We start from the raw sequence: 16,095 nt of genomic DNA, 5'->3' as shown, positions 1-16,095 counted from the left end.
GATTTCCAGGGTCTTCGTTGGGGCCATTTCTCAGCACCAGTTAGCTGATTATTTTCACTGCCACCCTGGGAGTTTTATTCAAGAGTAGAATCGACATAAATAAATGAATTGTGAGGGCTTGAGCCTAGGAACTTCTATATGTATGTGTTCGACCGCTGAGATATGATTCCTTGCTCTTTGTGTATTCCTGCTCTGAAATGTATTATCTGTTTTCTGAAAGTTTTCTGTCTTGAATTTCAAGAAAGCGTGCTTTAGATTTTGGGGGTATTCAGGGATTTAATCTGCCACATCACTTTGTAAGTACGATTTGTAAGTCATACCTTTGTAAGTCCTACCTCTAGATACAAATGCTGCGGCTTGTGTACAACACAGGTTATGTACGCGCTGAACCTGGAAGTAACGGAACGGAAGTTACTTCCGGGTTCGGCAATTCGTGCATGCACAGATGCGCTGAATGATGTCACACACATGCACAGAAGCGCTGAATTGCGCAGGGAGCATGCACAGATTCAGCGCTTCAGGTTAAGTACTGCTCTAGATGTGTACAGGGCTCCGGAACGGATCCCGTTCGCATCCAGAGGTACCACTGTATTTTTAATTGTATTTAGAGCAGTCTACTTAATTTGGCTGCCCTTTCAGTCCAGACACACACACACACACTTCATACCATGCTCGCTCTGTCTTCGCATTTGGATAAAATCTTTCCACTGTGTGCTTTCCTGCAGCCCTCGTTGGCTCTTCCTTAAGCCCTTGGGCCAGCACACAGTGTGCTCTGACATCAACTGTATGAATAATTTCAATGTGTTCCCAGGCGTAAGCGGCGGAACTTCAGCAAGCAGGCAACAGAAGTCTTGAATGAGTATTTTTATTCTCACCTGAGTAACCCTTACCCCAGTGAAGAAGCCAAAGAAGAACTAGCAAAGAAAGGAGGCATCACAGTCTCGCAGGTAGGTGCTCCACCTCCAGTCAATGTGGTGCTCTCTTTTCCAACCATTTGTGGAGGCAGTTGCTTGTTTCTGACAGTTGCATCCTGTAGACTTTAAACAAAGGTTCTCAAAATTTTGCAGAATTTCATGTAAGTTTTCTTCTTTTTGAAAACCTTTAATCATTGTATAAAAGACTATAACAACAGTTAAAAATTGTAAGAAGCTATGGTCTAGATTCAAGTAACCCAGTGCACTAGCAGAAGCCAGTGCAAGGGCTTCCTCTTGCCCCCCACCCCTAAATCCACTCAGGGGCGGGGGTGGGGGGCTTGGGAGAGCCCCCAGAACATGGTGCCAGGGAGGAAAGGGGAGATAGTTCCATCAGCGCAAGCATTTATGTTTGCCAGATAGAACAGTCATGTTAGCACAATGTTGAGTTCTACGCTACATGGAATGTACCGTACCTATGATGTGTAAATTCTATTTTTTTAAAGCAATACATTTAATGGTTATATCAGGTAATTAGTTTGATTTTTGTTTTCATTTAAAGAAATATCTGATGCAGACACCGGAAACTTGATTTTGTAAGTCTTTTCTCTTGGTGTTAGGCTTTAATTCTCCAGCTGTTTTTGGACTACAACTTCCATCATCCCTAGCTAGCAGGACCAGTGGATGATGGGAATTGTAGTCCAAAAACAGCTGTAGATCCAAGGTTGGGAAACACTGGTATAAAGCGCTATTTGTGCTGGTCCCAAAGTATTTGCAATTTTGCAGCTGGACCAGCTGGTCTCCTCTCTTCTGTTGATAGCTGCCTATACACTACTTTGTTCACACATTAACTTAGTTATTGTTGCAGGTCTCAAACTGGTTTGGTAACAAGAGAATCCGGTACAAGAAAAACATGGGGAAGTTCCAGGAGGAGGCTAACATTTATGCAGCCAAGACAGCAGTCGATGCAACCAATGTGGTGGCCCAGGGCAACCAGACAAGTTCTCCACCCACCCCAAATTCTGGTAAGCGCAGAAAGCCTGCCTCTAGCACAGGATTTCCCTGGACACCTGCTGGGGAAACCTGTGTGCAGTTGGAAGAGCCTCTTCTGTGCTGTTCTGAAGTCAAAAAAGCTCCAGAAATGTGAATGGACCTCATGGGCCTTGTTTGCAAAGTGGCTTAGAACTGCCCTGCATGTCTAAATCCTTCTGGTTTCCCCCCACAAGTTTTTCCTCTTCCTGCCTTCCAAGAGCCATTCTGGTTGCTATATATAAGTGCAACTTCCTGAATAGCAGTAAACTTCTGGGTGAACCAAGATGGACTGGAGCATTTCCAGTTCCCAATATGTTTGGAACCACTGGTTCTTTAGGTTATGTTACAACTAAAAAGTGCTAGAGAAAATACTTAACAAGCATTTCTGTTTTCTTCGACGAACTAGATTGCCATCTAGACACAATAAGGCTTGTCAAAGGGTAAGAATGTATTTTTAGAGTTATTTTTGCTCACTGATTTCTATTCCCTCTGAAGAACAACTTGTTTGAAGCATCTTGGGAACTGGAATAGCTTCATGAAATCTTCGTACACCCACTGGGTTTGAGATGTTGTCTGCACATTGCTCCGTATTAAATTTAATTTCACTTCAGTTTTGTGCCTCATCATCCCAGTACTAATTTTCATGTCTTTCCCACGCCTGCCCCTGGACTGTAGCCAATCTTCCTTGCTGGATGAGACAGCCACATTTCTAGGTGGGCTTTCAAAGAAATAAATGGGAAATCAATTATTGCTTTGATCAATTAATGCTTTGATGGTGTGTACTGCTTGGCAGGGGGTTGGACTGGATGGCCCTTGTGGTCTCTTCCAACTCTATGATTCTATGATTTCTTCAGAACCACCATGAACATATAATTGTCAGTTCACCAAGTCCAAGACCGTCTCACATTTCACTGGGGAACTTTTTTTTCCCCCATTTTCTGTTGCATGAGATTTGTCAACTGTTCTTATACAGTATGTTCTTTCAATGCTGATTTCATATCTGGTCGATTTTGTTCTGTAGGCTCTAGTTTTTTGGCAATTCATGTTTTTCACTTTTCACCATAATCTTCGTTTTTCGCAATGCAAGAATTCAATATTTTATTAAACACATAGCCAAAAATATAGAGTTTGGGACATACTCTATATTTTATGTACTTGCTGCCGCGCACAAGCCCCGGCTGACTCTCTGGCAAGCCAGCGGCTCGTGAGCAACAGCACCGGCCAAGCTGCTCCTCTCCCTCCCTCCCTCCTCCCTGGCTCGCTGTGTCTTGATCTCCCTTTCCTTTTTCTTTTTTTTTGGATACTGATTTTTATAGGGTTTTTAAAACATAATTAAGCGAATAAACATACAATGTAATAAATATACCAACAAACACAAACATAAAAAAGAAAAAGAAAAAATAAACTTTAAAGCATCCATTTTTCAAATCATTACCTCAATTTTTCTTACATATATTATACTGCCCCCCCACCCCATTCCCAGATTCCCCTGCTACCAAGGAATCCTCAGGTGTAGTAGGATGGAGGAGGCTGTCGTTTTTCTCATTGAAGCCCCCCCCCCCGCCCCCCATCCCTCATCCCAGCAACTCCCCCTGCCACCAGGGTGATGAGTAGGGACACAGGGGAACTCCATTTTTCCCTAATACCATAATTAATCTATTCTAATTCATTACCTATTTTCCTTTTCATTTACACAGTCTTAAAATATTTTCTTCCTTTAGCCTATACATCTCTTCCAAATTTCTTTCATATTCACTATATTTTAATATATATAATTTAATTCTTTTTAAATCATTTCTCATTTTTTCCATCCTCTTCATAACTACAGATGACTTTCTCCCAATTAACACATTCTCATTCACAAATTCCACCCCACTCCCATTCTCCAGTGTCTCCCCTTCCCCTCATTCCTGTTCTCCCCCCGCTGCCACCTCCCCTGCCAACCCTCTATTCTTTCTAACCCACTCCTGACAGCTCCCCTTCCGATATCCCTTGCCCAATCTTCTTTTCTTCTCAACGGAAATGTACTCCTCTTTCCTCATTGAAAGCACAGTCTTTCAGTTGCAGTTTTTGCTGATTTTCTTCAAAGTTCACTTTGAAGTTTTTTAAACAGTCACCAACTTTTTTAACCTCTACGTCCTCCCTTCCATTGTCCACTTCTTGCTGTTTTTCTTCTGTATCCATTTTCACTTTGAAGCCTGTATCCAAGTTCACTTTGAAGCCTTTAAGACAGTCACCAATTTTTTTAACTTCATTAAATAATTTTTTAACGGCCCTCTCCGCCGCTTTCGCCGCCCTGCCGCCGCCCCCAGCTGCCATAGCGCCGGATCGGGCCCTCTCCGCCACTGCCGCCGGCCTCCCGCCGCCCCCCAGCTGCCGATCTGGCCATAGGGCCGGATCGGGCCCTCGCAGCTGCCTCGCAACCGGCCTTTAAAGTGCATTTTTTAAAGGCCCGGAACGAATTAATCCATTCCCAATGCATTCCTATGGGAAACATCGTTTCTACCTACGAATGTTTCTACATACGAATGTGCATTTGGAATGGATTAAATTCGTAAGTAGAGGTTCCACTGTAGTTTTGTCCCATCGCCCTTGATAACGCTCTTCCATTGTCTTCAGGTCTTTCCCTGTTCATCACTGACTGCCCCAAGGTTTTTGGGGAATTGATCTAGGTGACTGTTCAGGAAATGGAGCTTCAAACTCTTTTTGCACCCAAGATTGTGGAAAGCCAACAACTTTTTTTAAACCACAACCACATCCCGTGTTTCCCCTATTTTAAGAAGTAGTCATAAAATAAGCCGTAGCAGGATTTTTAAGCATTTGAGAAATACCGTGTTTCCCCTATTTTAAGACGTAGTCATTATATAAGCCATAGCAGGATTTTAAGCGTTCAGGAAATATAAGCCATACCCCGAAAATAAGCCATACCTCCGAGGAGCGAGACCGCTGAGTGCCCCAGCCAGCCAGCGGGACCCAGCACGCTGGCCGCGGCAAGAGTATAGAAATAAGAAGTAAAGCAGAGAAAGAAGTCACAGCGAAGAGGGGTGTCCGGCAAGCGGCGTGGGCTGCCGCCGAGCAGGGCCGCCAAGGGGGAGGCAAGGGTGTGCGCGGATCCTCGGGGCCCCGCAGGCAGAGCTCAGTGCCGGACCTTGCACTGGACTCCTGAGGGGGGGGAGGCGAGGGGGCGCGAGAGTCGACTGCTTTTCAGCAGATGCTGCCGCGCAAAGCAGCTTTCCGCGTCTTGGGAGGGAGTTGCGGGCGAAGAGGCGAACAATGTGAGGCTCGAGGTGGGCGAGACGGAGGGGCAGAGAACAAAAAGTCTGGGCAGCAGGCGGCTGCACGCACCGTGGCCTCGAGCGCAGGCTGGGGAAGAGGAGGCGAAGGTGCTGTGGGGGCTGAGGCATGGTGCAGTGCCCCGAGCCTCTGGGAGCCGGCGAGAGCAGGAGGCGGCTTGCCAGGTCGGCATCCAGCAGTGCGCGCGGAGCACCCCGAGCCCCTGAGAGCCAGCAGGACGAGGAGGAGCCTTGCCGGGTCGTCGCCCAGCAGCGCGCGCGGAGCGCCCCGAGCCTCTGGGATTGTTGTTGCTGCTGCTGGCTGCTGGAGGCTCGGGGTGCTCCGCGCGCGCTGCTGGGCGACGACCCGGCAAGCCTCCTCCTCGTCCTGCTGGCTCTCAGAGGCTTGGGGTGCTCCGCGCGCCCGAGCCAGGAGCCTGGCCTCTCTTTTTTTGCCTGCCCGAGGCGGAACTGGCGGCTGCAGAGCGGAGCGCTCCGCAGCGCCAGGCGGAGCGCAGCGGCCTGGCCTCTTTTTTTTCTTTTTTGCCTGCCGCCCCGCCACCGGAACCGGCAGCTGCAAAGGGGAGCGCTCCGCAGCGCCAAGCGCTCGGAGCGCCCTGCAGCGCTGGGCGGAGCGCAGCGGCCTGGCCTCTTTTTTTTCTTTTTTGCCTGCCGCCCCGCCACCGGAACCGGCAGCTGCAGAGAGAAGCGCTCCGCGATCGCTCCTCTAGACCACCTTGCCGAGAGCCTCCAGCCTTTCAAGTGGCGATGCTCAGGCGCCCGAATGGGAAGAGAGACCCCCCTTGCCAGATTCTGAGCGCTCCCTGCTCCCCGATGGATTGGGCAAAATCCGGCGCGCAGGCGCGGGACGGAAGGCACGATCCAGCCTCGGCAGCCCTAGCGACGGCGAGGGGGGCGTTGCGAGCCGATTAAAGCTGTGGCCGTCGCTTTACTGCTTTTTAGCCCCCTGTCCGGCAGCTTTCTGTGTCCTTTTTGTGGTGCGTGAGGAGCGCTGCTATCGGGCTGCGCTCCGGCTGCCTTTCTACCCCCCCCAGTTGTTTGGTGGCTTTTGCGGCACATGAGGAGCACTGCCATCAGGTGAGGAGGAGCGCTGCCATTGGGTCGCGCTCCGGACGTTTTTTCTAACCCCCCCAGCGGTCTGGCCGGCTTCTCCTGACTTCGCAGGGTGCTGCCAGCCCAGCAGCAGCAACGCCGGCCGCGGCAGGAGGAGGCAGGAACCACTAAGACACCCCCCGAAAATAAGTCATAATTATAAGACGGTGCCTTAAAATGTGGGAAACACGGTATAAGCTATACTTCCGCACTGTGTGGAGCGAGACCGCCGAGCGCCCCAGCCAGCCAGCCAGCCAGCGGGGCTCAGCTGCACCAATGTCGGCCGCGGCATCAGGAGGAGGCCTGCTGTGTCCGGTCAGTGCCCAGAAGCGGCAGCTGCTGCAGCGCCGACAAAGTGCGCAGTAGCGCCACATGGAGTGCGTCAGCCGCAGCAGCATGAGGAAACCTGCCAGGTCCAGTCGGTGCCTGGAAGCAGCGGCTGCTGCAGCGCCAAGAAAGCACGCAGCAGCGCCGCACGGAGCGCCGAGGGCCCAATCCAGCGGGACCCAGCTGCTCCAATGTCGGCCGCGGCAGGAAGAAAAGGCCTGCTGGGTCCAGACGCCGCCTGGAAGCGACTGCTGCAGCGCCGACAAAGCGTGCAGCAGCGTCGAGGGCCCAAGCTAGCGGACCCAGCAGTTGCAATGCAGGAGGAGGAGGTAAGAAGGACAAGACATCCCCTGAAAATAAGCCACTGTCCTATTTTCAGAGAAACACAGTAGCTTTCTGCTTTTTTGTTGCCAAGGAAGTTTTTGATAACTGTCACGAAAGACTGCCACACTTTCTTCTCTTTGCCATTCATCTTCCTGACAAATTCCTCATCTTGAACAAGGGCATGAATTTGAGGTCCATCGAACACACCTGCTTTGATCTTCTCGAAAGACAAAGCGGGAAAAGCTGCAACTATATGTTGAATACATTTACCTTTAGTATTTAATGCCTTCTTTTTGGTTGATTGTGGCATGGAAGGAGGAATTCTGGATTTGATTCTGAGATGGATTTAAAAGAATTAATTTGGAGTTTGAAAAGCGACATAGGAGGTAAGGATGAGATCTTGCAGATTTATTATAACGGTTCAGGATCTCATAAGCCAATATTGACCTCAAGGCCTTTTGCCTTTATGTGGTTGAATTAAGCTTTGCTGAACATATAACTGTTCATATTTGACATAGGAGACATGAAAAAATATGGCTTGATGAAACAGTTCATGAAGGCATTAAATACTGAAGGTAAATGTTTTCAAATACAAGCGCAAATTCTTACCTGAATAACAGCAGCTTGTATATACTGTATCCCAAGGGAATACATTTTTTTGCATATCTTCAACTGTACATAGATATACATGTGATTTTCAATGCTATACATGTCATGTTCAATGCTATATAAGTCACTTACATTTATAATATTTGAAACAAAATAAAAAAAATCCTTCCAGCAGCAACTTAAAGACCAACTAAGTTTTTATTTTGGTATGAGCTTTCGTGTGCATGCACACTTCTTCAGATACATTGAAGCAGATACTTCAGTGTATTTGTCAGGGTTGAGACAGATGACGAGGAAGAGTGGTGGCTAGCCCCCCCCCCCCGTGATGAGCCCCCACAGAGGAATCTGAGGAATTCACACCTGGGGAAGACTGGTGGAGGCACTCCTTCCTCGGAAGAAGAGCAATCTGACAGGGAGGAGGGAGGATCAGAACTGCAGCAACAAGTCGATCCAGAACCAGGCCCCAGTCAGGCAGGTTATCAGATGGCCCCTTCCCCTCCTCCCTTCTCTGCAAAGGAACGCAGAGCTGAAAAACGCCGGCTGCAATTGGAAACAGCTGCAGCTCATAAAAAGAGGGGGAGGGAACCTGCTACTTAAGAGAGAGGCGGACTGGCCACTCCTCAGCGTCTGCAACGTCGTACTGAAGTGCCTAGTTGCCTCGCTCATCTTGTCCTTGGTTCCTGTGATCTTGATCTGGCTTCCCTGACCTCGGCTTTTGGACTTCTGGCTTGAACTGACCTTCTCTACTCTTGACTCCAAGTAAGACTTCTGGCTTGAACTGACCTTCTCTACTCTTGACTCCTATGTAACTGCCTGACTTCAACTGACTCTGACCAGTCTATTGACCTTGGCTTGTCCGACCCCGTCTGCTGCTCTTCAGTGTGCCTACTTGCTGGCACCTTAACAGTATTTGAAGAAGTGTGCATGCACCCGGAAGCTCATACCAAAATAAAAACTTAGTTGGTCTTTAAGGTGCTCCTGGAAGGATTTTTTTGTTTGTTTGTTTCGACTACGTCAGACCAACACGGCTACCTACCTGTATTTATAATATTGTTCTACATTGGCTATGTGTTTAATAAAATATTGAATTCTTGCATTGCAAAAAACTAAGATTATGGTGAAAAGTGAAAAACATGAATTGCAAAAAAATAGAGCTTACAGAACAAAACCGACTTCCGATATGAAATCAGCACGTTGAAATTAGGTTAGAACAGGGGTCCCCAAACTTACCGTGCTTCAGGCCAGTGCCCGAAGCGCTGATCGTGAGGCGGGCCGGAGGGCGGGGCAGCGCACGCCCATACACATGCGCGCACACTATTTCCGGCACACTTCCGGGTCGCAGGAGCACCGGAAATAGCTTGTGCATGCACGCAAGCTATTTCCAGCCCTCCTTCGGCCCGGTAAGCGCTGGTAAGAGCGGGCGGTGGCAGCGGGCGGTGGGGCCAGATAAATGAGGTCTTTGGGCTGTATCCGGCCCCTGGGCCGTAGTCTGGGGACCCCTGGGTTAGAACAACTGCAGGTGTCAATGCAACAAAATTTCTGTTCCTCAGTGATCTAATAGTAAAGTTCATAAATTGTTAGTAGCACAAGCAAATATATTAGGTTAATCATGAATATGAATCATGTTGTGGGGTGTGTGGTCTTTGTTAGGAGAACTCTCCCTCCCTTCATGCTTTGGTTCCAATCTGAAATGGAAAGGATGCTTGGGCTGCCTGCTATATCTCTGTCCAAACAAGGTTCGTTGATGGGTGAGAGGGTTCTCTGCCACAGTTTGTGTAGGGAGATCTTTGTTTTTCCCAGTCAGGGTTTTGCATGTTTGGGGGAGTGTTTCCATCTGTATGTGTGCAGTCACCCTTTTCTATCCTTGGGGATCTCTCCTTTGATGGTGAGTACGGGAGCTGCTTTGAGCAATGGCTATCAGGGAGATACGGTATGCTGGGGCATATTCCATGGTGTATGCTTGGTTCACAGGAGGTAGTAGAGCCACAGGAGGCCTGTAGAGCCTCACCACCAACCCATGTAAAAAGAGATTGTATCCTAGAACACGCACATGCAGCTGTGCATTGGAAGGAGAGATCTTATGGGGAGGCAGTTTTTTAAACACATATGAATCCCTGGAAAACTTCCAAGGAACCTCAGGATTTTCATGGACACTTTTTGAAACCTCTGCTTCAGAGTTAACAATGGGATGGGAATGGACAAGGAGGTGGGACTGTGAAACTTTTCACCAAGCCCCCAAAGTGGAGCACTACAGAAAGTTAATCATGGGATCAGGTGCAAAACACAGCAGCTCCTTGTGCTAATGTCTTGATAAAATTGTGCAAAAATCAGCAGGTGCAGACATACCATTAGGTAACTTCTTTTCCTCTTCAGGTTCCTCTGGGTCATTTAAAATGACTAATTCTGGAGATTCCTTTATAAACCTGCAATCACTCACTTCCTACCAGAACTCGCCAGTGGGAGCCAATGTGCAGTCACAGGTGGGTGTGCCGAGAAAACGGTGTGAGCACTTCCATCCAAGGGCTCAAAGCACCACATTGATGAATTACTGGATTTTAAGATCTCTTGGGAATTTTGCAATAAGATGGTCACCTGTAGGAGTGACTTAATAGGAGAAAGATTATTCAATTTTTTTTATTTTTTTTGCTTCTTGGGCCAAGTTTAATTTTCCCAGTCTTTGCTCAGGCAAGGAAAGATTTGCTTGTTCTGTTCTAAGATGGAGTTGGGGCAGAAGGGGTTAGGGTTGGGATTGGCCCATCGTATATGGAGGGATGTCATGCATGAGAGGCTAAGGCTAGTCACACACACATTTGTACAGAAGAACTTGCATGTACGGCTTAGAAAGACTTGAGCATAACTTTTTTTGTGCAGCAGACTTGAAAAAGACTTGAATATAGCATATTCCTGCTTTGGGACTATTGTATTTGAACAAAGGTGAAGCCAAACAGCTGCCAAGAAATGATGGTACTCTGTGACATCACCGGCAGCATGTGTGGCAGGAGAGTAACAGTACTGCCAGATAGTTCATTCCTGTAATTATACACACTCTGGGTTTAGAGCTCCTAATAAATTAGATTCAAGATTAAAAGGTGGCACTCATCTAATGCAAGGGTGAGGTACTTTGTGAGGCTGTGTCATACATTTCTAGAGCAGGGGCACTTGAGGACTTGAGTCCCAGGCCCAGAGTTTCATCCACCATCATTTTTTTAATCTGCCGAGTCTGAAAGCAGTCTCCATGCTCTGAGCATAGCACACTATTGTGTCACAGTGCTGGAGAGATGACATCTGCTGCAGAAGGTGGACACAAAGTTAGAAACAGAGATTTAACTTGCAGCCATTGCCCCAGCTGGATATGAGAACATTTCAAGCATTCCATTGGAGGCCACATTAATGGCGGTGGGATGGTGGTGCTTTAGGCGGCGACCGAAGTATCTGCATAACTGTTTGAGCTATTTTATCTCTCTTGCCAAATTGGTTGTATTGTTACAGATGGATTCCTTACACCATGTCATACATCAGGCAGGAAGATATGACAGCATTGTGGGGAACCCTCTATATTCGACGCAGCGTATTGATGTAAGGAACTTCTGATATTGAAAGCGAATATCGTAAGCTGCAGAAGTCTGACTGGGCTATTGTGCCCACCACGGCAGGTGTAGTTAAAATAATACTGTACTCTGCTGAGGCCTTAACCATGGTGTTGCTAACACCCTGCCACAATGCGCCACTGCTCCAAAGAGAAGGGGAAATAGGGAGCCTCCTTCCAGTCCTTGTCATTCGGGGGGGTGGGGGGTGGGAACCAGCCCCTTATTTATTTTATCCCTTTTCTGTGTCATTCCTGGTACAGTGAAGACCAGGACCCCAAGTGGTTAGGGGATGGTCAGAGAGAGAAGATGGCTTACCTACCAAGCCAGATTGGCCCAGTGGATTAGAAGGAAAGACCCAGGCCCCCTCCCATAGGAAGAGAGAGCTGTCAGTTGGAGGAAGAGACTGCAAGCAACAGCCATGGATTGGTTCTGCTTGTGAGAACGGAAATGTGGGAGTGGCTGTCACTGCACATAATGTTCCAACCTTTGCTCTGAATTCTGTTTGGTAATACAGTCATAAGCAGTAAAATTTTATCCATTTAGGTAAGTTAGCTGGAGAAGTTGAGCAAGAGCAAAGGAATCCCATTTGGGGAACAGGAAAGGCCGTGAAACAAATGCAGCGGAAGCAGCATTCACACAGTGCTTTGCCTTCTGTGCTCCAGAAAGTGAACTGCAGTGTCAAGACTTCTGTTCTGAGGTCAAGTCTTATGGAACAAAGTATGTGTCTTGTACATGGCACAGTGATTTCCCACTGCAATGTGGGAAATCCGAATCAGAATGGTTTAGGATGCAAGTAACACCTTGTGGACTTAACCACAAAATGCATTTCTTCCCTCTTCAGGCTAATGGCAGCTGGCAGGATGCTACTACCCCTTCATCAATCACTTCACCTGCCGGAGATCCCGGAAGCATTAATTCAGATGCGTCTAATTAAATTTTTTAGGACCTGTTGAGGAGAGGAAAGAGGTCGTTAGTGTAACTTGTCAATGTTGCTCTTTTTTTGCCAATACTTTTGATTCTACAACTTGACACACACAGCTAATTACCTCAGACAAAAGAAAAAGAAAAATGAAAACCAATAGAAGATTGTGATTATATATGGACACCTCTCTACCTCTCGGCATGATGTGCTTGAGTCTTCTGGCTTCTGCCCTTTGGATTTTAAAGGAACTGGCTTCATTTACCAAACCAAATTCCTTTTTTAAAAAGAAATATCACTTTTATGCTTACAAGTCTGAAAGTGTTTCTCCAATGAACTTTGGAATTTGTCTCCATTTTTCCAATTTAAAAAAATAGCAACTGATTTTAATTTCTATGTGTTTTTATTATAAAATTCTGTTCTAGATGCTAGTTACTAACAAATAGCCCCTCTTGTATTGTAATTGTATGCGTTCTCTGTATTGTAATTTTGTATAGGAAGGCTTTTTCTTTGAACTCATTAACCAGAACAGGCCATTGCTTTACCAAAATGATTGTTGGACTTTGCTCTCGAATAGAAATTTCATCTTCTGTGTCACTCATGTAGTTCTAATTTAATGTCTTAGAGTAAACACAGACTTCCCTGTGAATAGATTTTTGTGCATTTAGAAAAATGTTAATAGCAAAGTCCACCACTTTCAGTTGAAATTTTATCAAAGAATAAACTTCCAAAGTCCTTTTTTTCCTTTCTGCCTCTTCTGAAACCTTCCTTCATGTTTGTCAGCTAACAGCTTACTGGCAGGTGGATGTAGAAAAGAAGGAAATATAAACAAATATACAGTAGTTACCTGTGAAGGTGCTTGGACAGATGAAGGTACAGTGGAACCTCGGTTTATGAACACCTCCGTTTACGAATTTTCGGTTTATGAACGCGCGGACCCGTCTGGAACGGATTAATTCACTTTCCATTACTTTCAATGGGAAGGTTCGCTTCAGTTTATGAACAGACTTCCGGAACCAATTGTGTTCCTAAACCGAGGTACCACTGTACCGTTGTTCCTGGGTGAAGACAGATGCAACATTTGGTAGAGCAGTAGAGCGTTTGCTTCAACCCTCTTTTTCTTTTTGAAACTGAGCTCTCAGGATCCTTGTGGGGAAATCATTCTGAACACCTGTAGCAAAAGCTCACTGTGGATGGTGCTGCTTAGCTGGCGCCCAGAAGCCTCCCCTATATGTGTAGCAGAATCCTGCACGTAACTTTTTAAAGAGATGTTTTATGAATGTGATGAAAGCCTAGATAAACATCTCTGTGATGATTAAAAAAACTAAGAGTCAGTCTGCCTAAAACTAGTAATTATGGCTTTCTAGTTAGGCCAAAATGGGAAAACTTGGTTAATTAGGTAACTTCCTGGTTTAATCATGAGTCATGCAAAGGCACTCACTCAGTTTGCAGGTCAAAGGCTTGTTCATATCTCTACTTACTAAGCTGAAATATAATTGTCCAGACTGCAGACTATATATGACATCCATTTTTACCCTATGACCAGTCAGTCTTAAAAGAAGCATATGCCTTTAACCAGGGAAAGACTTAATTGTTATGTCTTCATGTGTTGTTTTATTGTTACTATTCATTGCATTTCTTAAAACATCTTATGCTAAGGCAGCTTGCAGAAAATAATGCAAAATTTAAAATGCAGAAACCAGGAACAATATAATAGTAAAAAAAGCACCCATCCCATAAATGCCTATATCTCGGCACAGTAGCCAGCCAACAGTACCAAACAGAAAGATAAGACATAAAAGCCAACAGATACTGTCATGTTCCATCAATTGCCTGGGACCAGTGAAAGTTCTTGTATTGGCACCCAAAAGTTGTTAACACTGGTGCCAGGCAGCCTCACCATGGCAAGCATTCCAAAAGAGCTCTTCTTCTTTGTCACCTCCCTCTGAACATCTCTTAGGACACTCAGAGGCTCTTTCTTGGCTGACCACTGCAAGGCTACAAGTAGGCTCATATCTGGAGAGGTCCTCCAGTAAACATGGAGGGCCTGAGCCATGCAAGTTTCTCCCAAGTTAAAATCAGCACATTGAATTAGGCTTGGAAACATGTGCAGAGCTAGTGCAGCCGGGCCAGAGCCAGGATAACATGATCATATTATTTGGCCCCTGTTGTAACTGATGTTGGCCCCTGCATTCTGCACTAACAGTGGTTTCTGAACTCTTCAGAGGCAGCTCCAGACATGGTGCATTGTAGAGGTTACTAGAGAGTAATCACTGAAATCCAGTTATCCTTATACAGATAGGAAACTATCTGGACCACCAGCTGAAGCGTGTGGGATGCATTCTACATTGTTGGGCTGCCTGTATCTTTGTTGACAACGTTGGATTTAGGAGTACCTGCAAGCTATGAACATCTTTCTTTCAAGGTAGTGGAACCCCATCAGCAAGTGGGTGGTGTTAAAGTATCCCCTGAAGTAGCTCCCTGAAAATGGGAGGGTGCTGAGTGAGTCCCAGCAAATGTATAGTCCTCAGCCTCAGAAGTTGAACTACCTGGACTAGTCAATAACAGAGGTGGTTAAGGTAGAGCAGAGGCAAGATGGAATTCAGGTCACAGAATCATAGAATAGCAGAGTTGCAAGGGTCATGTAGTCCAACTCCCTGTGCTCTGCTCATAGTCTGCCTGTCATGGCTGGTGTCTTCGGGGGCTTAGTGGAGCCTGTGTCATATCAGCAAGATAAAGCCCCCATCCCTGGAAGCTGGCGTTACTTCATTATTATTATTATTTTAAAAAAATATGTTTTAATTTATTTTCATGATACAGAAGATAAAATTTGAGAAGAAAATTATGACAACAGTAAACAACAAATAACTTCATTTTTAAAATCTGGAACAATTTCCTCTTCTTGCTATACTATACACATCAAAGTTGTTTAATGCAGTAAAGGTTTGGAAAGTGCTTTCCTCTAAGAGGCACAAAAAAGATACAAGTTTGATTGGGATTGTACTTCAATTGCAACAAAATGTTTTCTTTCAGGGATTGGCTTTTGGCTTTTTGTTTGTGTGGTCAATTAGAATCTTGGTCTCTTAAAATTTTATTGAAAACTGCGAGTGAGAGAAAGCCTGTGTTTTCATCTTGTTAAAACATATTTGTTCTACAGGACTCTGATGTTATGCATCTTGATCGTCTCTTCTTTGTATGTGATAGTTGTCATACAGATCATGGTTACGTTTTAGGATTACACGGACTTACATCTTTTAAGGCTAAGACCAGCAGAGATTCCTTCGTCCATCGAATGTGTGGCCCCATGGACCAGATGCATAGACTAGATGCATCTAGTCACTAATGCCAATCTATAGCTACTGGGACATGGAGATATGAAAATGTTTCTTTGCTGTATAAGCTTCTAATGAGAAGCTAATGAGATAAATGAAAATTGGATGAAGGAAATCTTAATTGTTTTCTGACCCTGAGTCCTATAAGTTTAAACTCTTAGGGTAGCTGTTTCTTTCTTATTTAGTTTCTTATTATAAAGATCCCTTTTAGTACATCCTTCAAAATAAAACAGAATGCACTGGTGATTGATTAAAAAGATGCCCAAGAACAGCTGTGAATACAGCTCATATTGCAGTTGTGAAATTATTTTAAAATCAAGCATCAGTGTAAGCTGTTTCATCTGATATACTTGGAAACTGCCGCATTAATTTCAAGGAGGGGTTCTTAGCTAGCTGAAAGTGGATTTTCAATTTTGTAAAAGCCAGAATGTACTATTTAACACTGTGTTTGGCATTGTTTATAGAGACAGACAAGTAATATTTTAGAACTGAAAGTATTCCAATATTATAATTGCATTAACCCCTTTATACCCAGAAACACAACAGGACAACTTCAAAGCTATCCAAATCAACAAAATATATTGGTCACATGTTTCTAGATGAAATTTATGTAGAAAGTCCAGAGTCTATGTTCCGTTACCACTTTCAGAAAAATGGCCTGGAGTACCA

At 45.5% G+C, this 16,095-nt stretch overlaps 1 protein-coding gene across 1 annotated transcript in view; it reads left to right on the top strand.

The window, feature by feature from the left end:
- Positions 1-12,838, top strand: part of PBX4 (PBX homeobox 4) — a 49,812-nt gene extending 36,974 nt beyond the window's left edge. Inside the window, exons 5-9 of the mRNA XM_060272192.2 lie at positions 812-947; positions 1,780-1,936; positions 9,962-10,068; positions 11,078-11,164; positions 12,017-12,838. Coding sequence (XP_060128175.1) covers positions 812-947; positions 1,780-1,936; positions 9,962-10,068; positions 11,078-11,164; positions 12,017-12,109 — 580 coding nt within the window. The 3' untranslated portion in view covers positions 12,110-12,838. The remainder of the gene's footprint in view (positions 1-811; positions 948-1,779; positions 1,937-9,961; positions 10,069-11,077; positions 11,165-12,016) is intronic.
- Positions 12,839-16,095: the final 3,257 nt, after the last annotated feature.

Source organism: Zootoca vivipara, chromosome 2 (assembly GCF_965207765.1).
Source record: "Zootoca vivipara chromosome 2, rZooViv2.hap1.1, whole genome shotgun sequence".
Taxonomy (NCBI): Eukaryota; Metazoa; Chordata; class Lepidosauria; order Squamata; family Lacertidae; genus Zootoca; species Zootoca vivipara.
Note: the sequence above shows the minus strand (reverse complement) of the source record. Positions and strands in the feature narration are given on the sequence as shown.